Raw genomic sequence first — 27047 nt, 5'->3', positions numbered from 1 at the left:
CCACGAATTGTGTACAATTTTCTAATATTCAAGAACAATCTGGCATTACAAATAGAGAAGTTCCTGGGCACCATTAATGGAAGGTTAATGGCAGCCCTAGCGGTTAATGGCAACCCTAGCAGCCAATGCTCTAAGATTAGCTCTAGCCAAGGACACTGAGCTGCTTCTGGTTTGCACTTGATTATCTCTGAAAGCCTCCATAAACTCTTCCCTCCGCAATCTCAGTGCCAAAGCAGCCTCCTGATCATCTTGGTCTGGCGTGCCTCTCCTCCTACTCACATCTGCATCTCGAGTCGTCGTCCTCACCGGCCGAACACTTCGATGGTGCATTCTGGACTGAACTCTGCTGCTTACAGCATTTGAAAATGGAGCTTGCTGCATCATTCTACCATTCGATTCGTCATCCTCGTCTTGACCCGTTATTTCCCTTCTTCTTGAGATACTACTACCATGTCTACTCGATGTTCGGGTTGCTCGTGTATTATGGTTCTGCAAACTACTATAGAAGGCCTTTTCTGTGTCTTGAATCTTCTTGTCATGGCTACTACACCCTCCTTTTGCTTCCTTTCTTGCTTCAACCTCCTGAGGAAAAAGAAGTTGTATGGTGTTCCAAAGAACTGTATTTACAGTGCAAGATCTCCCATTGCTGCAAATTTAGGATCAACAACACAAGAGACATGTAAGCATTAATGTCTGAATATGAAATGACCCAAATGATTTGGTTTCATGGAACTTTGGAGTAGCAAATTCAACCTTATTAGCTGTCTGCATTTTGGGCACTTTTTTCCACATTTGTCAGCTGCAGATCTTAGACATTTCTTGCAGAAACTACCATATATAAGCAGAAAAGAAGACAACTTAGAATGTTACAGTGACTACTAATAAACTAATAAGGACGGATTCTTAAAAAGTGTCTCATAATTCTCTAAAACTTTCAATTTTGTGTCTAATAGTCCTTTGACATTTCTATTATTGTTTATAGTTATCGTGGGTTTATTTTTGTAACTGCCCAAACTCACCGCTAGTAGATATTGTTCCTCTTTGGACTTTTCCTTCCGGATTTTCCCTTTCGAGCTTTCCCTCAAGGTTTTAAAACGCATCTCTTAAAGAGAGGTTTTCACACTCTTATAAATGATTCTTCTAACTCCTCTCGAATAAGGTAAAAAACTTTCAATTTTATGATTATTACGACCTCAAAACTTAATAAGGTCAAAAACATCATTGACCTATTAACTACTTTTCAAATTTTAGAGTTCAATAAATACAAAAGGCCTCATACCACAATGGTATGATATTGTCCTATGAACACGAATCTCCACAATGGTATGATATTGTCCACTTTGAGCATAAACTTTCATGGGATTTGCTTTGGGCTTCCCCAAAAGGCCTCATATACCAATGGAGAGTGTATTCTTTGATTATAAACCCAGGACTATTCCCTAAACTAACCGACGTGGGACACTTTCATCTAATCTCAAAAATTTAGGGTTCAATCAAACTCAAAAGAACCAAAAATAAAGTTCAAGTGTAAGAACAATGAGTGAGTCTAGAGGGAGTTACCTATGGCCACAAGGTGTAGTACTAGGTTCAAAGCAAATTTCCAAGCAAATCTATGAAGAAGAATTGAAAACAAAGCAATTAGGAATAAGATAAGTATCCAAAAAAAGCTAAAGGTTGAAAGTTGAGAGAGATAGAGTATTCTTACAGCACAAGAAAGCTCTTCTCTGAGCTTATCCATGCATGGAAGAGTTGAACATGTTGAAGAAGAAGAAGAAGCACCAGCTTTCTGTTCATCCATTGAATCACTTTTCTTTGGGTCAGCCTCTGCTGTTTCTTGATCTTGTTTTGGAGCATCATCTGTTCATATCATTTGCTACAACAATTACTTGAATGAAAGAAGCTCGAAAATGGTGGTTTTAAGCTTAATTTCCAACAACGAAACACTAATCGAACTGTTATGACCCAATTTTCAAAACTTCGAATCGAAGACTATGGCATGTAATGACATTAGAAGTACAATAAAATTTGCTGTAACGACCCAGATCCACAGCTAGCAGATATTGTCCTCTTTGGGCTTCCCCGCAAGGCTTTATTAAAAGCTGTCTGCTAGGAGAAGGTTTCCACACCCTTATAAATGGTGGTTTATTCTCCTCCCCAACTAGGGACATCACAATCCACCCCGTTCGGGGCCCAGCGTCCTCGCTGGCACTCTTTCCTTCCTCCAATCGATGTGGGACTGCCCCCAAATCTACCCCCCTTTGGGGCCAGCGTCCTTACTGGCACACCGCCTCGTGTTTACTCCCCTTCGGGGAACAGAAAAAAGGCTGGCACATCGTCCGGTGTCTGGCTCTGATAGCATTGTAACGACCCAGATCCACCGCTAGCAGATATTATCCTCTTTGGGTTTTCCCTTATGGGCTTCCCCTCAAGGCTTTAAAAACGCATTTGATAGGGGAAGGTTTCCACACCCTTTAGGGCTCTAATACCATTTGTAAGGGAAGGTTTCCACACCCTTTGGGGTTCTGATACCATTTGTAACGACCCAGATCCACCGCTAGCAAATATTGTCTTCTTTAGGTTTTCCCTTTCGGGCTTCCCCTCAAGGCTTTAAAACGCGTCTGTTAGGGGAAGGTTTCCACACCGTTATAAATGGTGATTTGTTCTCCTCCCCAACCAACTTGGGACATCACATTTGCACCATTCAAAAAACAAACAACACTACATTTAATCTAAGTGCAGATCAAAGTTTGTTAGGAAACCGAGACGGATACAAATTTAAATGGATCATAAACACCGAGTTCTCATGATCTCAGTCTCAATTAGAAATTTGGTAATCTAATCCTCCAAGAATTTTCTAGAAATTAGGGACAAATGGAAATCCGAATCCTCCAAGCAATGGAAATGGAAATCTACCTTTCACAGTTGATTCTTCTTCCTCGAGGTCAAGAACAGCCGCCGGAATCGAGATTAAGTTTGCCGAAGCCCTTCGTTTCCTACAAAAAGCACACAAGAAATGAACTCAAATTTCAGACAAAACAACTCCAATCAATCCGAATAGAAACCCTAGAATCTGCGCATAGATATGGAGGAACCGAGAGAAGAATCAGAATCGATAAATATATAGTCTACCTTCTCGAACCAGACAGAGGACTCTTGCACTGGAGAACTAATCGTTTCTTCTGCCGGAACTCTCTGTCCGGCGTGTCTTCGACGACCAGGCTCGCGATTAGAAGCGCTTCTTCGTCCCAACCGGCCATGGCGGCCGCCGATTTGAATCTAGGGCTAAAGTAACTCGCCCCATCATTTCCGATTTCGAGCGGTTTCGATCCAATCGTTTCTCGTTCTGGCTCTGAAGCGCTTGTTGTCGATCCCTCTTGCACCATTTCAGATCGGATTCGAATCGGTGAAGGAGATATCAACGAGAGAGTGAACAGTGTTCTTTTTTTCTTTGGTTCAACCCCGAAGAAATGGATTAGTTCAAAACGATGAACTTCCCAACGGTCGGATTTGTTCGTATTTGAATGCGGTTCGGGTCGGTATTTTCTTCTGCAACGGCTATATTTCCGGGATGATTAATTATTACGTTTTAAATGATAATTATTAATTAATTAAATTAATAAAAAATATTGTATAATTTTGCATTTTGTGTAAAACAAAAACTTTTTAATTTTGAAAAGTTCTAATAATATTTCTGAAAAATTAAAAAAATATCTTTAAATTTTTAAAAAATTTAAAATTATGTTAAATTGACGTGTAAAGTTGCTATAGTAGATAAATTGACGTGTACCTATTATATTAAATTTTAATAATGATCCGGTAAGATCATAGTTTATCGTGTCTATCAATACGAAGCATATTAGGATTTATCGAGTTGAGTTTCTTTCTGCATTGCAACTTTATTCAGTTGGACAACCGTTACGTCCTCGAGTTGAGTTTCTTTCTGCATTGCAACTTTATTCAGTTGGACAACCGTTACGTCCAGATCGAGAATGACTTAGGGAACTTATGCCTAAAAATAAAAAAAAACATCTACTACCGGTAACGTCACCTCTTAAACCAAAATAACATTTTCCAAACCGGTAACGTCACTTCTCAAACCAAAATAACATTTTCCAAAATTGATGAAAGGTGAAACTAGTAAGGTCAGAAAGTTATGCATAGTCATAGATTTGTTAAGACATTTTTAAATTTTAGGGATTAAAGGACAAAATGACAAAATTGAAAATTTAGAAATCTATTAGACACTGACCGTGTGCCTGTTGAAGAATGAGCCGACCACTCATAGACAGTGGCTTGGTTAAGCACCAAAGCCATAGTGAAAACGAGTTTCCATGGGGCAATTATCACTGCTTATAGACTCGAACCTAGGTGATCTATCCATCACCAAGATGAAGCTTGGGTGAAACTAAGTGGAGGTCTGAATCGACTGATGTTGAAGAATCATCGAATGAGTTATGGTCAAGGGAGAAGTGTCACTCGAACTCAGAACTAGTTGGTTGTCCCTTAAATACGTTGAGACGCTCTTAAGTTAAGAGACCAAGTAAACACAGCCCTCCCGAAAGTTTAAGAGTTAGAACTTACCATCTAACTTTTACAGATTGAACCGCTCAAGTTAACGTTCATGAAATGGTTATATTTCCCAAAGAAATGTTATGATACAAAAATCTTATTGCTCTCGAGATGATGGATTTGTATTGAGAGTTCTATAATTACAAATGATGAGGGAAAACAAACTCGTTAAAACGAACCAGCTTTGCCCTCTCTACCTAAAAAGTGATCGAGAAGATGTTGTCCGGTTTGGCCCGTTACGGCCCGTTACGTAAATAAATCTGCATATTGTTAATGAAAGGGCAAGAGTTTCTTTCTATTCTACGAAGGTTTTTTCTTTCTTCCACTTTCCGAGAGGCGCTTCAGCACCTGTGGTCTCGTTCGCATTCCTCTGCAAAATGAACACGATTGTCAAGTCAAAGTTGAACCTTTCATCGACTGATACAAATGGAAGGTAGGCCGATCTAAGGAGAGATACCTCTTATATAAGTAAACGAAGACATAGAAAAACAGCACAATAAGTATGGTCAAAACTGAAATAACGACGTAGGACCAACTCGTCCTAACCTGCACGAATACCGAAGAATGCATTCGACAAAAAGAAATTTCATCAGAGGTTTTCAGTAGTACAAGTGCAAGAAAAGAATACAGTCTACAATGACATGTTCATCCACTCGATATTTGATTTATGTAGAAGCGATATTTGTAACATATGGGTGGACGGGTGACGAGGTCATTTCTTGTAGTTGAGGACTCTTTTTGTGGGTTTATTTTTTTGTATGTTCTTGTAGATTGTAAGAACCCAAGCTCATCACTAGCATACATTGTCCGCTTTAGTCTGTTATATATGACCGTTAGTCTCACGGTTTTAAATGTGTTGAGAGGTTTCCACACCCTCGAAAGGAATGCTTTGTTTTCCTCTCCAACCCATGCAAGATCTTACAATCCACCCCCTAGATCTTACAATCCACCCCCTTGGGAGGCAGTATCCTCGCTGATACACCTCCCGGTGTCTAACTCTGATACCCAATATTGTCCACTTTGGCTCGTCACATATCGCCGTCGGCCTCACGATTTTAAAACGTGTCTGCTAGGGAGAAGTTTCCACACCCTTATAAGGAATCTTTTGTTCTCCTCTCCAACCGATGTGAGATCTCACAATCCACTCCCTTTGGGGGCCAACATTCTCGCTGACACACCGCCCGATGTCAGGCTCTAATACCAATTGTTATAGCCCAAGCCCACCACTAACAGATATTGTCCACTTTGGCCTATTATATATTGCCGTTAGCCTCACGGTTTTAAAACACGTTTGCTAGGTTAAGATTTCCACACTCTTAAAAGGAATGCTTCGTTCTCCTCTCCAACCGATGTGGGATCTCACATAGACTCTTTCATCTTTCTCGACAAAAGTTAGGTTTTTTTTTTTAAAAAAAAAAAGAAAACGGGTTAGAACTGATTTCTTGCTAACTGTTGGAACAGGAAGAGACAGATGAACTTTAGATGATTATTGGATAAACGAGTGAATTTGATGCAGTAACGAAACACAAACTTCAGATGATTCGACTGAACAATTCTTACTTTATGTTAAAGTTCATTGACAACACAACAAGCATGTTGATATTTTCCCGAGTCGATCAAAATCAGAGAAACCAATGTCATAACTTGAATTACTTGGTGTCACGGTCATGCTTGTCCAAGGTATGTTGTCCATGGCCGCATGACAGATATCCTGATCTTGCTTGTCCAAGACATGTTGTCCCTGGTTGCATGCCCGTTCCAAAACCCCTTTTACATGTTTTCATCCTAGATAGGCCTTTACCATTTCACGTTGGGTCAATACGGGGGTGTATGACCGTTCACCAAAACCATATCTACACTTGTCAGGGCTAAAATGCCCCAAAATATACTATAGGGGGATATGACTAGTTGTCATTTCTTCTTATCCTGAGTTATATGCTATTTAAGCCGTGATATTTCTTAATTTGCTTATAGTCATATAACGTTGTTTTCTTCAATTCTTCAAACCGTTTTCAAATGTATTTCCTCGCGCACGTTTTCTAAACCTTTTCTCTCAACATGACTCGAGGTCTAAACATACGCCGACATCGTCCGCGACGTCCGAATTTCTCACGGTTGACTTGTTCGCTTGGTTAGAACAAGTGCCGCACAATCGCTATCCCGCTATTGCAAGAGTGCGATTGTGACACTCAGCAGACATCATATACCATGAGAAATTGATCAAAAGGAGCCATATATATACATACAACGAAACTACATACCTGTCGACCTCTCGAGAACGGCTTTGGCTTTCCGCTACAAGTGTGTGCATCACAGAACTGGCGCAAGAAGAATTCTACCATTTGGGTTACACCAAAAGAGTTTCATTAGATAGATGATAGTAATGAAAGTTGTAGGGGAGAGTTCTGAAGCTACCGTGAAGATGGCTCGCTGAGGCACCCTCATTGATGGGAAAACAACTATCAGCAAGAGCCTGCAATGAGTTAACAATTGTGTGGTGAATTGTGAGTATATAAAGAAGAAATCTACGGGAAATCTTTTGAGGTTACCTCACACATGTGTTTGTTTCTTGCAGCAGCAGCAGGATTGCATTTACTTTTCTTCTGTGATACTGAATCCATCACATGATCACAGTGCAATGCACCACAAAGATCTGCCATGCACTTGTTTCGACTCTGGATTAAACACAAGCAAGATGATTCGAGTGCCATATCAGCTAAAACTGAAGTACACAATGCTTTTTCTAACGTCTAGGGGTTATACTCGTGATGTATAAGTAGAAGAAAGGTGTAACAGCCCAAGCTCAAGCCCACCGCTAGAAGATATTGTCCTCTTTAAACTTTCTCTTTTGGGTTTTCTCTCAAGATTTTAAAACGCATCTACTAGAAAGAGGTTTTTACACCTTTATAAGGAATGTTTCGTTTTCTCTCCAACCAAGGTAGGATCTCACAATCCACCCCTTGGAGCCTAGTGTCCTCGCTAGCACACTGCCCAGTGTCTGGCTCTAATACCATTTGTAACAGCCCAAGCCCACCGCCAGTAGATATTGTCCTCTTTGAACTTTTCCTTTTGGGGCTTTCGGGCTTCCCCTCAAGGTTTTAAAACGCATCTACTAGAGAGAGGTTTCCACACCCTTATAAGGAATGCTTTGTTTCCCTCTCCAACCAATATGAGAAATCACAAAAGCATAGTGCAAACTATTATTAAGACACATATCGGTTACTAAAGACACAAAATACTACAGGTACTTGGGTCAGTTTAAGATCTTTTTGACTGAAGTCCATATGAATACCCTGTCTACTCGAATAGGCACGATCGGATAACTAGAAAGAAGCATAAACATATTATAATGTACCTAAAGTTTCATGTTATATCTACTTGACTATTGCAATATAATCCACTGTGAACGTCAGCCTGAGCATTATCTCAACTAATTAAGACATATACCTTTGATCAAAGGATTAAATGTTCGGTTCCTCCCACCTCACAACAGGAACTCAAAAAAGTATAGACATATATAATCCACTACGAACTAACGAAAGCCCACGATTCTTAGAGACGTTCTAGAATGATCTTATCTGACTAACTAAGAATCAATTGGGAATTGAATCATCAACGGAAACTTACCACATTCAGCAAATCATAGTGTCTATTGTCAAAATGCTGATCAAGATACTTCTCTTCATAGAATCTTTTTCTACAATATCCACACTTCCAGTCATTAAAATCTAGATGCGTTTTGTGCTGTTCTTGATCTCTGAACATATCGTTATCCGGGTGAAGCCTACACTCAGTAGAAATCTTGTGTTTCTTTTTATCCACAAAGGGCATTAGATACTGCGTCGAGGTAAAAACGTTCTGATTTAGTTCGATTAAGTTTCATATCATACAAATAGTCGTATCGATGCGTCGAGGTAAAAGCAATAACCATAAGAATCAAATATTGAATGGATACCTCCTCAATTATTTTCCACGCCGCCCTACTCCTTTCTCTCGAGCAGTGTACGTCACGAGCATCGTTCCAATCCTGCTTTGGAGCACTGGACATCAACTCCAAAGCTCAAAATTTATTACCATTATATAGGAACATAGGTGACGGAGAAGAAACCAAATATTACCTCTCAGTGGCAGAATCTTTAGAACCCTATGGAAAATGACAGCAAAGAAGAGGGTCATTCATAGAATTGAAGTTCCTCCAGTAATAAATTGTACTTAACCACAACAAGTAAGAAAATGGAAAACATCAACTCATAAAACATATTGTCTTCTTTGGGCTTTTCCTTTCGGGCTTCCTCTCAAGGTTTTTAAAACGCGTCTACTAGGGACAGGTTTCCACATGCTTATAAATAATGTTTCGTTTCCTCTCCAACTGATGTGCGATCTCACAATCCACCCCTTTCCGGGTCCAACGTCCTCACTCGCACTCGTTCCCTTCTTCAATCGATGTAGGACCCCCCAATCCACCCCATTTAGGGCCTAACGTCTTTGCTGGCACACCACTTCGTGTCCACTCCCTTCGGGGTTCAGCCTCCTTGTTGGCATATCGGCCGATGTCTGGCTTTGATACCATTTGTAACAACTTAAGCCCACCGCTAGTAGATATTGTCCTCTTTGGGCTTTCCCTTTCAGGCTTCCCCTCAAGGTTTTTAAAACGCATCTGCTAGGGAGAGGTTTCCACACGTTGTAAAGAATGCTTCGTTCTCCTCCCCAACCGATGTGGGATCTCACAATCCACCCCTTTCGGGGCCAGCGTCCTTGCTGACACTCGTTCCCTTCTCCAATCGATGTGGGACCCCTCAATCCACTCCCTTTAGGGCCCAGCATCCTTGCTGACACACCGCCTCACCCCCTTCGGAACTCAGCCTCCTCGCTGGCACATCGCCTGGTGTCTGGCTCTGATACCATTTGTAACAATCGACCGACTCTGATATCATTTGTAACAATCCAAACTCACACCGCTAGCAGATATTGTCCTCTTTGGGCTTTCCCTTTCAGACTTTTAAAACGTGTCTACACCTTTATAAAGAATGTTTCGTTCTCTTCTCCAACCGAGGTGGGATCTCACATCCTCACTCTTAACACACAAATTCAGTGGAAGTGGACATAAGTAGCGATGAAAAATACAACAAAGTTTCAGAAAACTTCAAATATTTCGACTCCCAGATGAATTTTCAGAAATCACATCAACAAATTTTCATTGGATTTCGATGCAGAAACGCAGAGAACATTCTAAAACAGATCATCCGGTCAAAGAGACCAAGTCGTGAGGAATCTAAATCAAACTCCAGATCATTTAAACAAAGTCACTACTATAGAATCTTCCTATCCATCGTTCATTTACGAAATCAAACAATGAAATTCTACTTCAAAAGGGACTAATGAAGATCCATCTCGCAACATTTGAATAATAACAGACGGAAGTTAAATTCATCGGCGAAAATAAGCACCTGATTCAATGATTGAAGAGGAAGAGTGGAAGAAACTCTCTGTGGACGCAACGAAAAAAGAAGAGAGATGACGAGAAGAGCAACCCATATGGATCGCCTTCCCATCGTCGATGTTATGGAACCTCCACCAGCGGAATTGAAAGCAAGCCTCTGCACAGGAAGCTCGAGAAAAACTCCGAAGAAAAGCGGGGGCCAGTTTTTGATTTTGGAAAGATCTGGGCAAGTTTTGTATTCTTTTCATTCTCTTGGGGAGTAATGTTGTAAATTTTTTCCAAATATTAATTCGTAAAATATTTATTTATTTTTTAAAACGTTTAATTAAGATTTATAGCTCCACTTAAATAAATAAAAATATATATATTTTAAACAATAAAATAAAATATGGTATAAAATGTATTTTTTTAAATTAAACAACTCATGTATTTTTTCACACCCTTATAAATGGTGATTTGTTTTCCTATCCACCCCTTTGGGGCCTAGCATCCACCCCTTTGGGACCCAGTATTCTTACTGGCACACCGCCTCGTGTCTACCCTCGGAACCCAGCGTCCGTCCCCAAATCCCCCCTTTGAGGCCCAGTGTTCTTACTGGCACACCGCCTCATGTCTACCCTCGGGGCCCAGCGTTCGCCCCCAAATCCACCCCCCTTTGGGGGGCCAGTGTTCTTACTGGTACACCGCCTCGTGTCTACCTTCGGGGCCCAGCGTCCGCCCCCAAATCCACCCCCCCTTTGGGGCCCACCGTTTTTACTAACACACCGCCTTGTGTCTACCCTCGGGATCCAGCGTCCGCCCCCAAATCCACCCCCTTTGGGCCCTAGTGTTCTTATTGGGACACCACCTTGTGTCTACCCTCGGGGCCCAGCGTCCGCCCCCCTTTGGGGCCTAGTGTTCTTACTGGCACACCGCCTTGTGTCTACCCTTGGGGCCCAGCGTCCACCCCCTTTGGGGCCCAGTGTTCTTACTAGCAAATCGCCTCGTGTCTACCCCCCACATCGTTCAATGTCTGACTCAGAGTGGCGTAGCGGAAGCGTGGTAGGCCCTAACCCACAGGTCCCAGGATTGAAACCTGACTCTAATACTATTTGTAACGGCCCAAATATTGTCCTCTTTGGACTTTCACTTTTCGGACTTCCCATCAAGGCTTTAAAACGCGTCTATTAGGGGAAGGTTTCCACACTGTTAAGGGAAGTTTGTTCTCCTCCCCAACCAATGTAGAACATTACAACTCAATTCATAAAATTTTTATTTATTTGAATGTAAAAAATGTTCGGATAATTCTTTTATTTATTTATATATTTTTTTTGTAGAACGAATTTATAGAGATTTTTTATTATTTTTTATTATTGAGTTTAGCTTGTCTTAATTTTAATTTGACGAGTTTAAGGTTAATTATTTTCCTAAAAAAAAAAAAAAATCCAAATTTTGTTCCTCTTTGTCTTTCCCATCTGCTTAGGGTTTGTGGCGCTGTTCGTTCTCCCACTCTCTTCCGACTTCTCTTTTCCATCTCCATCAGTAAATCTCTCTAAAACATATAGCTTCATTCAGTTTCAAAAGCTTCGCTCTGTATCAATGGCGTCGATTCTTCAAAAGCTCATTAGAAAATCGCCACCTACAAGAACAATTGCTGCTCTGGGTAGCCAGACCTCACAAAATCTCTCATTACCCTATATTCTTCACCAGCCTCTTGACATTGATAGGAAACCAGACGGCCATTGTGATTCTAATTTAAACTCTGTTTCAACTTCGAATCCGTCTCAATTTTCGCTGTTCTTCCCTAGTTTTCCATTTGGGCTTTGCTTGCAGCAAATCCCCTCAACTGGATCGATTCGATTCGAGCCGGATTATGTTGAAGAAGACGATTGTCGGAAGTTGTGGGCTGATAGTGTTAAGAAGAAGAGGAAACGCAAGATGAACAAGCACAAGTACAAGAAGCTAAGGAAGAGACTTCGTAGACAGACATAGTTTCTTTATTTGGTAAGATTATATGTATTCTTTTTAGTCATTGTTCTTCGTGGCCAATTCTTAGAGATTATTGTTTCGAGGTTAAAGGAAGCTTTTCATAGATGTGCTTTTCGTTTTCCCTGAATAAGTTTGGAAGTGTTGTGTTAACTTGAATTACATATGATTCATACTTCCTGTGTAGGGGTTTATTGCAGATTTTGTTTTCATTTTGCTCTTGTTTTAAGATTGATTGTGGGAACCGAAACGAAGCATTTCTTATAAGGGTGTGGAAACCTGTCTCTAACAAATCATTTTAAAACTTTGAGGGAAAGCCATTGAAGGGAAAGTCTAAGGAGACAATATCTGCTAGCGGTAGGTTTTGGTTGTTACAAATGGTATTAGAGTCGCTGATGTGCCAACAAGGACGCTGGGCCTCCAAGGAGGTGGATTGTGAAATCCCACATCGGTTGGAGAGGTTCCTTATAAGGGTGTGGAAACCTCTCCTTAATAGACGCTTTTTAAAACCTTGAGGGGAAGCCCTTGAAAGGAAAACTCAAAGAGGGCAATATTTGCTAGCGGTGGGCTTGAGCTGTAGACACGAGCAATGTGCCAACGAGGATGTTGAGCCTCCAAGAGGGGTGAATTGTGAGATCCCACGTTGGTTGGAGAGGGGAACGAAGCATTCCTTATAACGGTGTGGAAACCTCTCCCTATCAAACGTGTATGGTAATAAGTTCGCTTGCTCAGAAAATTCATAGAAATGGAGTTCTTTTAAAGTGGTTTTATGCTCTTTGATTGGCGGTATGGTGAGGGGTCATGGAATATGATATGCCCGTGAGAAATTCTCTTTTGACAAGGACAACGTCCTTGAGACGTTAGACTTTGCAAATCGTTCGCTGAAAACTGATATATCTTCGGACGTTGGACTTCTCTTTTTGGACGACTAGCTTTTGTCTCTTCCTAGTTCCTAGTTCCTACCTCGACCTCAACTGTCAACTCCCTAACCCACAAATAAAAAAGAAAAAAAGGATTGCATTTTGTAACAGTCCAAACCTACCGCTAGCTGATACTATCCCTTCTAGCCTTTTCCCTTAAAGGTTTTAAAACGCGTATGCTAGGGAGAGGTTTTCACACCCTTATAAGGAATGCTTGTTTCCCCTCTCCAACCGATGTGGGATCTCACAATCCATCTCCCTTGGAGACCCAGCGTCTTAGTTGGCACACCGCCCCGTAACCGACTCTGACACTATTTGTAACCGTCTAAGTCTACCTCTAGCAGATATTATCCTTTTTAGGCTTTTCCCTCCAAGTTTTAAAACGCGTCCGCTGGAGACAGGTTTTCACACCCTTATAAGGAATGCTTTGTTCCCCTCCCCAACCAATGTGGGATCTCCCAAGTTTCTTAACCTCTCTATGAGATATTGAAAGTGATCCCGAGGCATAGCCCATAATGCAAGGAATATAAGCCAATTTATTCTATTTAGTTTGCACGAATTGGTCTGTAATCAAGGTGTAACAGTTTGTTCTATTTGTTATTTGCTAGGTAAATATGGCTTGTTTATTCTTCTAGCAACCTTCTTTCTCTTGCACTCTGATTGGCATTCATATTAATTCATCATAAATATAACTTGTCTAGAATCATGCTTCTCATAAGAAAAAAACATTGCTTTACAGGCTGGAAAACGATGTGATTATGTACGAAGATCGACTCCCATTGTTAGCTAAGACTTATTAGTCAAGGTAGCGTAAGCATAATGGTATCTCAATGTGATGAACTATGCACATGAATTTTGAAAAATTGAGATAGAAGGTCGGAAAAGGCCGTGATAATATAGGAAGATGCACCTCCATTGTTAACTGATACTTGTTAGTTGAGATAGCATAAGCAGTCTTCAATGTGATTATAATTTTGAATTGAGGCAGAAGCTCTAGAGTGCTCTAGAATTCAATATTTCCAATATTTTGAACCAATTATTGTTGTTGGGAGCATACTGATGTGTTGATTGACAGGAAATGAGAACAATGATCTGATATGCTTTGGTTTTGTATCTGCTGCTGTGACATATATATGCAAGAGTTTTTTTGCAGAATGTATTGTCGTTCTTGTTTGATGTAATTGAAGAGGGCTTGTCCCATTCAATAAGCTGTGAAGTAGACTATATACTTGCCACCTCTTGTACGTTGCCACTTGGCAACTTCATCGGTGTTCTCGGTGTCGATCTTAGTATGGTAGAAATAGCATCTTACCTGCTGAAGGACAAAAACGATTCGTTTGGTTTCATTATGGATAAGAAAGACTCTTTGATATGCTATTAGGCTAAGAAAGTTGCTTCATCGGATCTAAACCGATATCGCTACTAAACTTGATCACCGATGTGAGATCTCACATCGGTTGGAGAGGGGGAAACAAAGCATTCCTTATAAGGGTGTGGAAATCTCTCCTTAGTAGACGTGTTTTAAAATCGTGAGGCTGATGGCGATACATAACAGGTCAAAGCGAACAATATTTGTTAATGGTGGGTTTGGGTTTTTATAATTGGTATAAGAGCCAGACACCAGGCAGTGAGGTAGTGAGAACGCTTGCCCTTAAGTGGGTGGATTATGAGATCTCACATTGGTTGGAGAGGGAAACGAAGCATTCCTTATAAGAGTGTGGAAATCTCTCTCTAGCATACGTGTTTTAAAACTGTGAGGTTGACGGCAATACATAACGGGCCAACGCTGATGATATTTGCTAGAGATGAGCTTGAGCCGTTACAAATGGTATCAAAGCCAGACACTGGACGGTGTTCTAGTGAGGACGCTGGGCTCCCAAGGGTGTGGATTGTGAGATCCCATATCGGTTGGAGAGGGAAATGAAGCATTTCTTATAAGGGTGTGGAAACCTCTCCCTAGCATATGCGTTTTAAAACAGACAATATTTTCAAGTGGTGGGCTTGAGCTGTTACAATCAACGTGCTCAATGTATTCGGTAAACCCCAACCATTCCGTGTCGAGCAAAGAAATCTTCGAGGAAACTCTAGATTCCCTGCCATGGATGGGGGACATAGCTCATCATCCCATCACTACAAAAAAGGAAGAGGTAGGATCACAGAGGCCCACAACTTCTTTTCTTCTATTCCTTTACATAAAACTAGGGACCCCCCTTCCTTTATTCTGCCCATAGCTTCATTTCTACTTCCTAGGCATTTTTCCTTTATATTCAGTTGTTATTTAGTCATTTTCAAACACAAGAGGTTGGTGCTTGCTTTATGATCTTGATTTGAAGCTTTTCTCCTTGATTTGGGGTCCATGTAGTGTGGCTGACATTATGACATGTTTGGATTATTTATTTCGTCAAAGTTCTTTTCGGGTGTAACAGCTCAAGCCTATCATTAGTAGATATTGTTTGTTTTGACCTGTTACGTATCGCCGTCAGCCGTACGGTCTTAAAACACATCTCTTAGGGAGAGGTTTCCACACCCTTGTAAGGAATGGTTCGTTCCCATCTCCGACCGATGTTGGATCTCACAATCTACTCCCTTAGGGCCCTACGTCATCTCTAGCACATTGCGTGACTAGCTCTTATATTATTTGTAACAACTCAAGCTCACCACTAGTAGATATTGTCCGTTTTGGTCTGTTACGTATCGTCGTTAGCGGTATGATTTTAAAATCCATCTCTTAGGGAAAAGTTTCCACACCCTTATAAGGAATGGTTCGTTCCCATCTCCGACTGATGTTGGATCTCACACTCTACTCCCTTAGGGCCCAACGTCCTCGCTAGCACACTGCGTGACTAGCTCTTATATTATTTGTAACAACTCAAGCTCACCACTAGTAGATATTGTCCGTTTTGGTCCGTTACGTATTGCCGTTAGCCGTATGATTTTAAAACCCATCTCTTAGGGAGAAGTTTCCACACTCTTATAAGGAATGGTTCGTTCCCATCTCCGACTGATGTTGGATCTCACAATCTACTCCCTTAGGGCCCAACGTCCTCGCTAGCACACTGCGTGACTAGCTCTTATATTATTTGTAACAACTCAAGCTCACCACTAGAAGATATTGTCCATTTTGGCCCGTTACATATCGTCGTTTGCCGTATGGTTTTAAAACCCATCTCTTAGGGAAAAGTTTCCACACCCTTATAAGGAATGGTTCGTTCCCATCTCCGACTGATCTTGGATCTCACACTCTACTCCCTTAGGGCCCAACGTCCTCGCTAGCACACTGCGTGACTAGCTCTTATATTATTTGTAACAACTCAAGCTCACCACTAGTAGATATTGTCCGTTTTGGTCCGTTACGTATTGCCGTTAGCCGTATGATTTTAAAACCCATCTCTTAGGGAGAAGTTTCCACACTCTTATAAGGAATGGTTCGTTCCCATCTCCGACTGATGTTGGATCTCACAATCTACTCCCTTAGGGCCCAACGTCCTCGCTAGCACACTGCGTGACTAGCTCTTATATTATTTGTAACAACTCAAGCTCACCACTAGAAGATATTGTCCATTTTGGCCCGTTACATATCGTCGTTTGCCGTATGGTTTTAAAACCCATCTCTTAGGGAGAAGTTTCCACACCCTTATAAGGAATGGTTCGTTCCCATCTCCGACTGATGTTGGATTTCACACTCTACTCCCTTAGGGCCCAACGTCCTCGCTAGCACACTGCGTGACTAGCTCTTATATTATTTGTAACAACTCAAGCTCACCACTAGTAGATATTGTCCGTTTTGGTCCGTTACGTATCGCCGTTAGCCGTATGATTTTAAAACCCATCTCTTAGGGAGAAGTTTCCACACTCTTATAAGGAATGGTTCGTTCCCATCTCCGACTGATGTTGGATCTCACACTCTACTCCCTTAGGGCCCAACGTCCTCGCTAGCACACTGCGTGACTAGCTCTTATATTATTTGTAACAACTCAAGCTCATCACTAGTAGATATTGTCCGTTTTTGCCCGTTACGTATCGTCGTTAGCTGTATGGTTTTAAAACTCATCTCTTAGGGAGAGGTTTCCATACCCTTATAAGGAATGGTTCGTTCCCATCTCCGACCAATGTTGGATCTCACAATCTACTCCCTTAGGGCCCAATGTCCTCGTTGGCACACTGCGTGACTAGCTCTTATATTATTTTTAACAACTCAGGCTCACCACTAGTAGATATTGTCCATTTTGGCCCGTTACATATCGTCGTTAGCCGTATGGTTTTAAAACGCATTTCCTAGGCAGAGATTTCCATACCCTTATAAGAAATGTTTCGTTTCTCACTCCAACAGAGGTAGAGTCTCACACATGTGGGGTCGGTAATAAGTACACTTTTGAATTTAATGATATCAATGTTTATGATTAGTTTTGACTAAATTTCCATCTATAATACATGCAGATCTCATATCAACATCTCTTCTAAGCCTTTTTCTGGTGTGAATTATGTTTGATTTGGATAAAGGAAATAATCATTCCCTTCCCTTCCCATCTGCCTATTGTTCATTCTTTTCTTCACTGTAATTGATAATGATTTTCACCATTGCTGCAGTTGATCCAGGTTGGAGCTGATGGGACTTGATCTCCTTGTCTACACGAGCAATTCTCGACCGTTTGATTTGGTCGAGACAATATATAAGTGACTGACTAGAGGTTTGAAATGAAAAGAAATGTCGATATGTCTAGAGTAGGGATGTTCTAATGACTTGATAACTCGAACCACCCAGACTTAACCCAACCCAGGGTTGGGTTAGGTTGGATTTTTTGAGAACCAAAATCTTGGTTTGGTTAGCAGGTTTAGATTTTTTTGGTTAGTTTAACCCAACTTGATCTGAACTTGGTTAAATTTACGACCTTTTACCTCTCCCTAAGGGGGTTCAAATGACCCGATAGCTCCAACAGTTTAGACTCGTACATGTTTGATATTTGAGTTTTATGTGATTTTTGTTATTAATATGACATATATAATGGATAATTAATTGATTTTATAACAATTAAAAATAATAATTGAACAACTCGACCATCTAATTCTAACTCAACTGAGTTCGAAAATAGAGAGTTGGGTTGTGAATTTTATTAAGTTCTTTCAGTTATGATCAGTTCAAAATTATAATATAAACTTTTAAAATAAATTGTAGGAGCATTCAATGCCGTTAATGTTGAACAAAAAGAAGAGGCTTTCCTGTGGGTTGGGACAAAGGGTTGTGATCCGGTGAAGGTGAGCTAACTCCAAAAACTCATCCTCGGTTCAGATGGTAGGCTGCAATTCCTGCATGAAGCCGAAATCACTAGTAACTACCAGAATGTTTATATGATTCGATAATCCGATCAATTTGGACAGTTCAACTCAAACCGACATTGAGTCAACACGATCAACTCGAAGATAAGGTTACAATCCAACTCAACCATACTGTTTATAACTTACCTTCTAGCTCGTGAAGGTTTGATATTTGAAGTTTACATTTCAAGACCAAACAAAGCAGAGGCTGCGTCCGCCATAATTCCCTTTCACACAGAGTACTGAAAGTAATCTGACCCTTCAAATAATTCAACCTTCACACCCACTCTGGTCCACTGCTCTGTATCTCTCTCTCTCTCTCTCTCTCTCTCTCTCTAAAACATGGGGAAGGAAGGAGGCTTAATCCATTGAAGAATGTAGCAATCTCACTCACTGGATGAACATCTTCTGTGCTCTTTTCCCCACTGTCTCTAAAAAGAAGAATCCAAAGGGGTTAAAGGAATGTCGGTTTCATTTTGAAATTCCCAAATCGAAAACACCTCGAATTTCGATATAATCGGACGTTTTTTCAGTGTAGATTTTGAAATCTTTTGTGGGTTCCAAAGCATCGGCGATATGGGTGGCGTTACCTCATCCATGGCGGCGAAGTTCGCCTTCTTCCCGCCGAATCCACCTTCCTATAAGCTCATCACTGATGATCTTACTGGTCTTTTGCTTCTTAGCCCTTTCCCTCATCGCGAAAATGTTGAAGTTCTGAAACTTCCATCTCGTCGGAGCACCGATATTGTTGCCGTTTATGTCCGGCATCCTATGGCGACTTCCACTCTGTTGTATTCTCATGGCAACGCTGCCGATCTTGGCCAAATGTATGAGCTCTTCATCGAGCTCAGTATTCATCTGCGTGTTAATCTAATGGGGTATTTGTTCTTCCCCCCATTTCTTAACATTTGGATTTGATAACTCTGTTTTGATAGCTCTCTGTTTATGCCTTTTGATCTACTCTATTTTGGCAATCTGTTCTTGAAGATTATGCGTTTGATTGCTTGCATTTTGTTTAGTTTAAGCAAATTTGATCGATTTAAGGGTATTTTTCATGGAATTTTGTTGTTGCTTGGTTTCTTTGAAGAATTTGCTTAAGTTCTGTTTCAGCTTTTTGTGAGTTATTGTTGTGTAGATCTTCCAATCTTTGTGGGCTTCATTGTCACTCTGTTCGTTTCAGTTTATCAATCTATTATCCTTATAAATCATAGATTCAGAGCTTTAGTTTTGGCAAATTTAGATGCTGGGGAAGATGTTAATCTGCAGGTAGGAGGAGTTGTGAATCGTGAATCCATGCTCTAAAGCTCACGTAGCTCATCGTCTTGTTCGATGGAAATTCTCGACCTTGCCATGTCTACCAAACGTGTGATATCCCACATTGGTTGGGGAGGAGAACGAAACACCCTTTATAAGGGTGTGGAAGCCTTTCCCTAGGAGACGCGTTTTAAAGCCTTGAGGGGAAGCCCAAAGAGGGCAATATATGCTAGTGGTGGGCTTGGGCTGTTACAAATGGTATTAGAGCTAGACACCGGACTATGTGCCAGTGAGGAGGCTGTTTCCCGAAAGGGGGTAGACACGAGGCGGTGTGCCAGTAAGGACGCTGGGCCCTGAAAGGGGATGGATTTGGTGGGGGTCCCACATCGATTAGAGAAAGGAACGAGTGCCAGCGAGAACGTTGGGCCCTGAAGGGGGGTGGATTGTGATATCCCACATTGGTTGGGGAGGAGAACAAAACACCCTTTATAAGGGTATGGAAACCTTTCCCTAGTAGACACGTTTTAAAGCCTTGAGGGGAAGCCCGAAAGGGAAAGCCCAAAGCGGTGGGCTTGAGCCGTTACAAAACGAGTTTAAACAACCTCCTAAGCATGTTGTTCCTGATACTGTTCCTTTTACTTCGTGCAGGTACGACTATTCGGGTTACGGTCAATCATCAGGAAAGGTGTGTTGAATTTCCTTCTGATGACAGAAATAACTCTGCATTTTGTAGTAATACAATGAGGATTTTTCAAACATTGTGTTGCAGCCATCTGAGCAAAATACATATGCAGATATTGAGGCTGCATACAAGTGTCTTGAAGAAAGCTATGGTACCAAGCAGGAAGATGTGATCTTATACGGTCAATCCGTTGGGAGTGGCCCGACTTTGGATCTTGCAGCTCGACTTCCTCGCTTAAGAGCTGTTGTTTTGCATAGTCCAATACTCTCTGGTCTAAGAGTCATGTATCCTGTAAAACGCTCGTACTGGTTCGATATTTATAAGGTAAGATATTACTATTTGGTTCATTGGTTTTCATATACGTGTAGTAAACGGACTTCGTTTTCTATCTATGTGCAGAATATCGACAAAATTTCGCTGGTTAATTGCCCGATCCTCATCATTCATGTAAGGACGGTCTTCAACGTATTTCCTCCTTAAGTCTTTGTGCATTGTTTAACATATGAGTTATGGATATGATTCTATGGTGTTGACGTGTTCGTGTCGGATTTGAATATGTTAAGTGGTTTGGTTCTTTTTATCTTAGTGTTATTAGGAGTCGGGTAATAGGCGGGCACTTGCTCGTTTTGGCTGTTAATGTTTGTGATGCTATGAAGAAAGAAGATTAATCATTATCTGCTCTCGGGTCGTAGTAGACGAAGAGGAAGTATCATCTCTTGGTTTAGTTTTTAGATTCATACCATGAAAACATCAATGAAATTAACTCGTATAGCAAGATTGATGTAGTAACTGCCCAAGTCCACTGCTAGCCGATATTGTCCTCTTTGGGCTTTATCTTTCGAGTTTCCCGTCAAAGTTTTTAAAACGCGTCTACTAGGGAGAGGTTTTCATACCCTTATAAAGAATGTTTCGTTCTCCTCCTCAACCAACGTGGATCTCACAATCCGCCCGCCTTCAAGACCCAGCGTCCTCGCTAGCACTCGTTCCCTTTTCCAATCAATGTGGGACTCTCAATCCACCCCCTTTGTGGCCCAACGTCCTTGCTGGCACACCGCCTCGAGTCCATCCTCCTTTGGGGCTCAATCTCCTCGCTGACATATCGCCCGGTGTATGACTTGAATACCATTTGTAACAGCTCAAGCCCACTGCTAGTAGATATTGTCCTCTTTGGGTTTTCCCTTCCAGGCTTCCCCTCAAGATTTTAAAACGCGTTTGCTAGGGAGAGATTTTCACACTCTTATAAAGAATATTTCGTTCTTCTCCCCAACCAATGTGGGATCCGTGTAATTTGTAGCTGGCTCTGCGAAAGTATTCAAAATTTAAGGCATCTTTACACCATTTTGCAGGGAACTTCAGATGATGTGGTTGATTGCTCCCATGGCAAGCAACTATGGGAGCTCTGTAAAGAGAAATACGAACCGCTATGGCTAAATGGCGGAAACCACTGTAATCTCGAGCTCTATCCCGAGTATATCAGGCATCTAAAGAAGTTTGTAGGAACAGTTGAGAAACCTCCTTCACAGCGATACAGTGCCAGAAAAAGTACAGACCAATACGAGCAGCCTCGTAAGAGCACAGATTTTTTCGAGATTCCAAGGAAGAGCACGGACCGGAGAGACAAACCAAGGCGGAGCACTGATCAACCAGAGAAGCTGAAGGCTACTGATAAGTTAGAAAAGCTCAGACTCTCCTTTAACCATGGGGAGAGGTCTCGTAAAAGTGTCGATTGCCATGAAAAGTCACGGAAAAGCGTCGAACACCAATTGGAAAGAGCGAGAAAAAGTGTCGATCGGCTTGATAGAATACGAACCGGGTAATGGGCGTGGATTTGCAAGGGAAAAAAAACATCATTTTGTTTTACTTTCTTCTAATTTATTGTCACAGTCTATTATACAAATCTCTGCATCATTTGTTGCTGAGTGGTAATGAAAAACTGGCTTTTGGAACATGGGAAGAACGAGGACAAGGAGCATGCGCAGCTCAGCCATCTGCTGGAAATGGGAGGTCAGGATTTGACTTTTTGTCTCTTTTCAAAGCTTTCTTCTGCAAAATCTATGATGTCTGGTCTCCTAATTCAAAGCTTGTCCTGTCTTTTGACTTTCTTTCAAAGCGTTCTTCATGGTCTCGAAAGGATTAATGGCATGGCATCGACTTTCGAATCATTGTTTGGTTTCTTAGAGCAAGAGGTTCGTAGTAATGATGTGTTTTGACTTCTTGTAACTATTTTTTGAAACATTGCTTTGTTTTGTTTTCGTCGAGTTTGTTTTGAGAGATGTCTGGTTACTTTTGAGCAACGTTGTAATTATGTTCGTCTTTGGCTGATGTTGGATTTTCTTCCCATACTTTGCTTCATGGTCTCAAAAAGGATTAATGGTGTCGAGTTTGAAATTGTTGTTCGGTTTCTTAGAGCAAGAGGTTCGTAGTAATGATGTGTTTTGACTTCTTGTAACTATTCTTTTGAACGTTGTTATGTTTTGTTTCGGTCGAGTTTGTTTTGAGAGATGTCTGGTTCCTTTTGAGAAACGTAGTAATTATGTTCGTTTTTTGGCTATCGGTGGATCTTCTTCCCACATTTTGCTTCATGGTCTCCAAAGGATTAATAATGTCGACCTCGAAACCGTTGTTCGGTTTGTTAGAGTAAGAGGTTTGTAGTAATATAACGTGTTTTGACTTCTTGTAACTATTCTTTTGAATGCTGTTATGTCTTATTTCTGTCCGTCTTTGTTTTGTGGGATAATTGGTTCATTTTGGAATACTTTCAAAGCCTTGTCTCTTTTTGTCGGTTGTTCGACCATCTTCCCACAATTTGTAACGTCGACTTTGAAATCGTTGTTCGGTTTTTTAGAGCAAGAGATCCATAGTAATAACGTGTTTCAATGTTATGTTATGTCGTGTTTCTGTAGAGTTTATTTTGAGGGATGACAAGTTCCTTTTGTGCAACATAATAATCACGGGCTGCTTTCACGGTAATAATGTGTTTCAACTTCTTGTAACTATACTCAAATTTTACGTGTACAATGCTCATGAGAAACACACGCTTTTAAAGAAAAAAAAATTATTGCATTAAAGAAATGTGGGTATGCTCGATTGTCTGAACCTAAATACATTTTTCATTACAAAATAAATTCGGGTCAGTTTACGGTTGACTTCTTTTGGTCGGGTCAACCCGTTCAACCCAAAATAGGGTTACAACCCAAAAGATGAATGAAAATTAATGATATTTAACGATTATAACTAACTTGTGAATGCTTATATTTGAGATTGATTTCAATAATCAGCTTGATATTTGAGGTTCGTGTTTGAGCTGAAATCAGGTCTACTCGATTTCAATAATCAAAAGACTTGACTTAGCTCGTTTAGGATGAAGTTGAATCGACCCATTTAATTAGCTCATTGAATACTAATTTTTCAATAATTTTAAAATATATATATATATATATATATATATTTTTTTTTTTTTTTTTATTACTTTTACTCGATAAAATTATTGATATTATAAAGTTTCGATTAATATTTTATTTTAAAAATACCTTTTTAGTAATTTTTAAAATTTGTGTAAACTAAAAACTATATTTTCCAAATTATAAAAATATGTTAAAAAAAAATAATAAAATAAAATAAAATAAAAAAGTTTTAACTACAAATTCAGTGGTTGTGAGAAGAACAACTTACAAAGAAGAAAGAACCAAACAAAACCCATATTATCCGAAAGAATCATTCATCGAATCCGCATTCATTTCAATCTCTCTTCAATCCTCTCATTCACGGCTCAAGCTGAAGAAGCAGATACATCTCTAGCAGGTAATTCTGTTCTTCGATTCTCTTTCCAACTTTGGATTGTAATGGGAAATCGTTCATAGGATACTCAAATTCTGGGATTTGTCTTTTTTTTTGCATAGACGATGAGTATTCTTAGTGATTGGTGTCCTAGTAGCTCTGGCCTTGAATTAGGTTCTTATTCTGTAGTTAATGGTTCAAGGAAAAGGATAAATTGTGCTAGGTTTTCTGGTTGTTGTGGAAATGGCGGTTTCGCTTTGATTCCCTTTAGTTCAAGTGTTTTGAGATGTGGATTTTGTTATGAGAACTCGAAATTTGATTGCAATTTTGAGTTCCGCCATGGCTGTTCTAAGCTTAGGGTTGCTCGATTAATGAAGCCGAAGAGGAATTCTCTTGGTGTGTGGTTTTTATCTGCTTGGGCTATTGAACAACCAACGATTGATGGTGAAGTTGTTAGGGTTCAATCGAATTCTGGAGATGATTTTCCTGAGAAGAGTTTAGATTGGGATGATCATGATCATAACTCTGTTAATGGTGAAAATAGCAATGGAAGGAGTTTTAAAGATGAGGAAGGTATAGAGGGAGAGGGAGATGGAGATGTTAAGGTCGATGTCCGTGCTCTAGCGGGTCGATTGGAGCTTGCTCGAACTGTAGACGATGTCGAGGAGGTTCTCAAGGATGTTGGTGAATTGCCTCTTCAAGTGTTCTCTTCCTTGATTAAAGGTTTTGGGAGAGACAAGAGGTTGGGGTGTGCAATGGCTCTTGTTGAATGGCTGAAGACAAGGAAGATCGAAACGAATGGTCGTATCACACCAAACTTGTTCATATACAACAGTCTCCTCGGTGCGGTTAAGCAATCTGGAGAGTTTTCGAAAATGGAAGATATCTTGAATGATATGTCTCAGGAAGGAATCGTTTCAAATGTTGTTACGTACAATACTATTATGTCGATTTACTTGGACCAAGGACTGCCAATGAAAGCTCTCGACATTCTTGAAGAGATGCCGAAGAAAGGCTTAACTCTGTCTCCCGTGTCATACTCTACGGCCTTACGAGCATACCGAAGGATGAAAGATGGGAACGGTGCTTTAAAGTTCATGGTTGAGTTGAGAGAAAGATATCGTAATGGTGAGATAGCGAAAGACGATAACGTAGATTGGGACGATGAGTTCTTAAAGCTCGAAAACTTTACTAGGCGTGTTTGCTACCAAGTAATGAGGATTTGGCTTGTGAAGGGTGATAGCGCAAGCACGAAGGTATTGCAACTTCTCACGGAAATGGATAAAGCAGGACTGTCGCTCGATCGTGCTGAAGAGGAACGACTTGTTTGGGCTTGCACGTGTGCGGAGCACCATAACGTAGCAAAAGAATTGTACTATAGGATAAGAGAAAAGAAATCTGGTATAAGCTTATCTGTTTGTAATCATGTGATTTGGTTGATGGGGAAAGCTAAGAAATGGTGGGCTGCGTTGGAGATTTATGAAGATTTGTTGGAGAAAGGACCAAAACCAAATAATCTATCATATGAACTGATTGTTTCTCACTTCAATGTTCTTCTCACAGCTGCGAAAAACCGAGGAATTTGGAGATGGGGCGTTCGGTTACTCAACAAAATGGAAGAGAAAGGTCTTAAACCCGGAATTCGGGAATGGAATGCCGTTCTTGTTGCCTGTTCCAGAGCTGCCGAAACTTCCATGGCTATAGAAATCTTTAGGAGAATGATCGACCAAGGCGAAAAACCGACTGTCCTTTCTTACGGGGCGTTACTTAGTGCCTTGGAAAAGGGAAAGCTCTATGATGAAGCGCGTAGTGTCTGGGATCATATGATTAAAGTCGGGGTGGCGCCGAACATCTATGCCTATACAACTATGGCTTCGGTTTTCACTGGCCAAGGGAAGTTCAATATGGTTGAACTCACTATCAACGATATGGTTGCATCAGGCATCGAGCCTACAGTCGTCACGTATAATGCGATAATCACGGGATGTGTTCGTAATGGCATGAGCAGTGTAGCTTACGAGTGGTTTCACCGTATGAAAGTTCGAAATATCTCTCCAAACGAGGTGAGTTACGAATTACTCATCGAGGCCCTTGCGAAGGACGGTAAACCAAGGCTTGCTTATGAGTTATACATGAAAGCTAACAATGAGAGTCTCAATCTTTCTTCTAAGATATATGATGCTGTAATTCATTCCTCTCAAGTTTATGGAGCCTCCATTGATATAAGCTTGTTAGGGCCTCGACCACCAGACGAGAACAAGAGTTCATAGGACTAAAATAAACGTCTTTTGAAGAATGTTCGTAAAACTGCCGATGTTCTCAGGGCAAAACGAATGGTTGGAAAGAAATGAAGTCAGTGATTGACGATGTCTCAGTACTCTGATCTCTTAATTTGTGCAGGACGCTATACAAGAAACTCAGAGAGCCTATGGCTTCTCGTGACGAGTGCAAACGGAGCTCGAAAACGCCAACGCGGCCTAGCGGAATATCATCAACAGCTGAAGGAAACATTTATGGTAAGTCAACTTAGTAATTGTGGATTTAGACACTTTTCTTCTGATGATGTGTATGGAATTTGATGGTAAAAAAAGGCTAAAAACACAAGTGATGCATAAAGCTATTCTTTAATGAAAGTATATGAGAATGTGTAGCTTTTTCTTCTTTTTTTTTTTTTTAGGACTCCACTCCGGTCACTAGCCCTACCTTCGTCATACCACTCTGAAGAGACCCCGAAAAATGAACAACTTTAATTTGGTATCGTAAAGATGAAAGGGCCCTTGATTCTGCTATTAGAAAATTTCCCCTTGATTGAAGAGCGGCTACCAAAATGGTTCCAAATGAATGAAAACGTGAACCTTGAACTCGGTTTCACACCGATTCTAAGTTATTAGTGATAAAAGAAGGAAGAAATACATTTTTAATTACAATCCTCGTTAATCGAATCAAAGTGGAATCTTATAACTTTTTTAGCTTAGCTTTCTCGTTTACGAAACAAATCAACCCCGACCCAGTTCATCATTTTTTTAGGTTCAATCTTTCTTTAAAAATTTTGGCTTAGGTCCCTAATCTCGAGATGGTAGTACACGAGAAGTTTCTCCATAAATAATATTATTAAATTTCATATATA

At 40.6% G+C, this 27047-nt stretch overlaps 5 protein-coding genes and 1 non-coding gene across 8 annotated transcripts; 4 read left to right on the top strand and 2 right to left on the bottom strand.

The window, feature by feature from the left end:
• Nucleotides 1-7: 7 nt before the first annotated feature.
• On the bottom strand, nt 8-3505 carry LOC111793882 (uncharacterized). Its single transcript, XM_023675948.2, has 6 exons — nt 3130-3505; nt 2914-2993; nt 1706-1857; nt 1561-1610; nt 754-828; nt 8-646 (listed from the first exon to the last, which is right to left on the bottom strand). The coding sequence occupies exons 1-6, from the start codon at nt 3381-3383 to the stop codon at nt 97-99; spliced, it is 1161 nt and encodes a 386-aa protein (XP_023531716.2). The 5' UTR covers nt 3384-3505; the 3' UTR covers nt 8-96.
• A 1107-nt stretch (nt 3506-4612) lies between these two features.
• On the bottom strand, nt 4613-10263 carry LOC111794116 (uncharacterized). Its single transcript, XM_023676260.2, has 9 exons — nt 10017-10263; nt 8688-8713; nt 8525-8609; nt 8197-8406; nt 7119-7244; nt 6985-7042; nt 6831-6904; nt 5027-5115; nt 4613-4939 (listed from the first exon to the last, which is right to left on the bottom strand). The coding sequence occupies exons 1-9, from the start codon at nt 10119-10121 to the stop codon at nt 4870-4872; spliced, it is 843 nt and encodes a 280-aa protein (XP_023532028.2). The 5' UTR covers nt 10122-10263; the 3' UTR covers nt 4613-4869.
• A 1168-nt stretch (nt 10264-11431) lies between these two features.
• On the top strand, nt 11432-17814 carry LOC111792842 (uncharacterized). 2 transcript variants are annotated; one of them, XM_087123296.1, is made up of 2 exons: nt 11432-11992; nt 17482-17814. In XM_087123296.1, exon 1 carries the CDS (start codon nt 11588-11590, stop codon nt 11978-11980), a length of 393 nt encoding a protein of 130 aa, XP_086979422.1. In that variant the 5' UTR covers nt 11432-11587; the 3' UTR covers nt 11981-11992; nt 17482-17814. The 2 variants fall into 2 exon arrangements, with proteins under 2 accessions (XP_086979422.1, XP_023530210.1); XM_023674442.2 differs by lacking the exon at nt 17482-17814 and adding an exon at nt 13634-14102 and having other exon boundaries at nt 11434-11992.
• Nucleotides 17815-18439: 625 nt separating this feature from the next.
• LOC111794111 (uncharacterized) lies at nt 18440-22643 on the top strand. Of its 2 annotated transcripts, XM_087123294.1 has the most exons (6): nt 18440-19085; nt 20110-20146; nt 20231-20467; nt 20543-20590; nt 21490-21956; nt 22028-22643. In XM_087123294.1, the coding sequence occupies exons 1-6, from the start codon at nt 18784-18786 to the stop codon at nt 22278-22280; spliced, it is 1344 nt and encodes a 447-aa protein (XP_086979420.1). In that variant the 5' UTR covers nt 18440-18783; the 3' UTR covers nt 22281-22643. The 2 variants fall into 2 exon arrangements, with proteins under 2 accessions (XP_086979420.1, XP_086979421.1); XM_087123295.1 differs by having other exon boundaries at nt 18444-19085; nt 21490-22173.
• A 1161-nt stretch (nt 22644-23804) lies between these two features.
• LOC111793662 (uncharacterized) lies at nt 23805-26582 on the top strand. Its single transcript, XR_015420544.1, has 2 exons — nt 23805-23944; nt 26321-26582. It is a non-coding gene; the product is annotated as an uncharacterized LOC111793662 (transcript).
• On the top strand, nt 23943-26847 carry LOC147792777 (protein LOW PHOTOSYNTHETIC EFFICIENCY 1, chloroplastic-like). Its single transcript, XM_087122906.1, has 2 exons — nt 23943-26436; nt 26598-26847. The coding sequence occupies exon 1, from the start codon at nt 24046-24048 to the stop codon at nt 26188-26190; it is 2145 nt and encodes a 714-aa protein (XP_086979032.1). The 5' UTR covers nt 23943-24045; the 3' UTR covers nt 26191-26436; nt 26598-26847.
• Nucleotides 26848-27047: the final 200 nt, after the last annotated feature.

The sequence above is a fragment of the Cucurbita pepo genome, chromosome 4 (genome assembly GCF_057944985.1).
Source record: "Cucurbita pepo subsp. pepo isolate OVF chromosome 4, ASM5794498v1, whole genome shotgun sequence".
NCBI lineage: Eukaryota > Viridiplantae > Streptophyta > Magnoliopsida > Cucurbitales > Cucurbitaceae > Cucurbita > Cucurbita pepo.
Note: the sequence above shows the minus strand (reverse complement) of the source record. Positions and strands in the feature narration are given on the sequence as shown.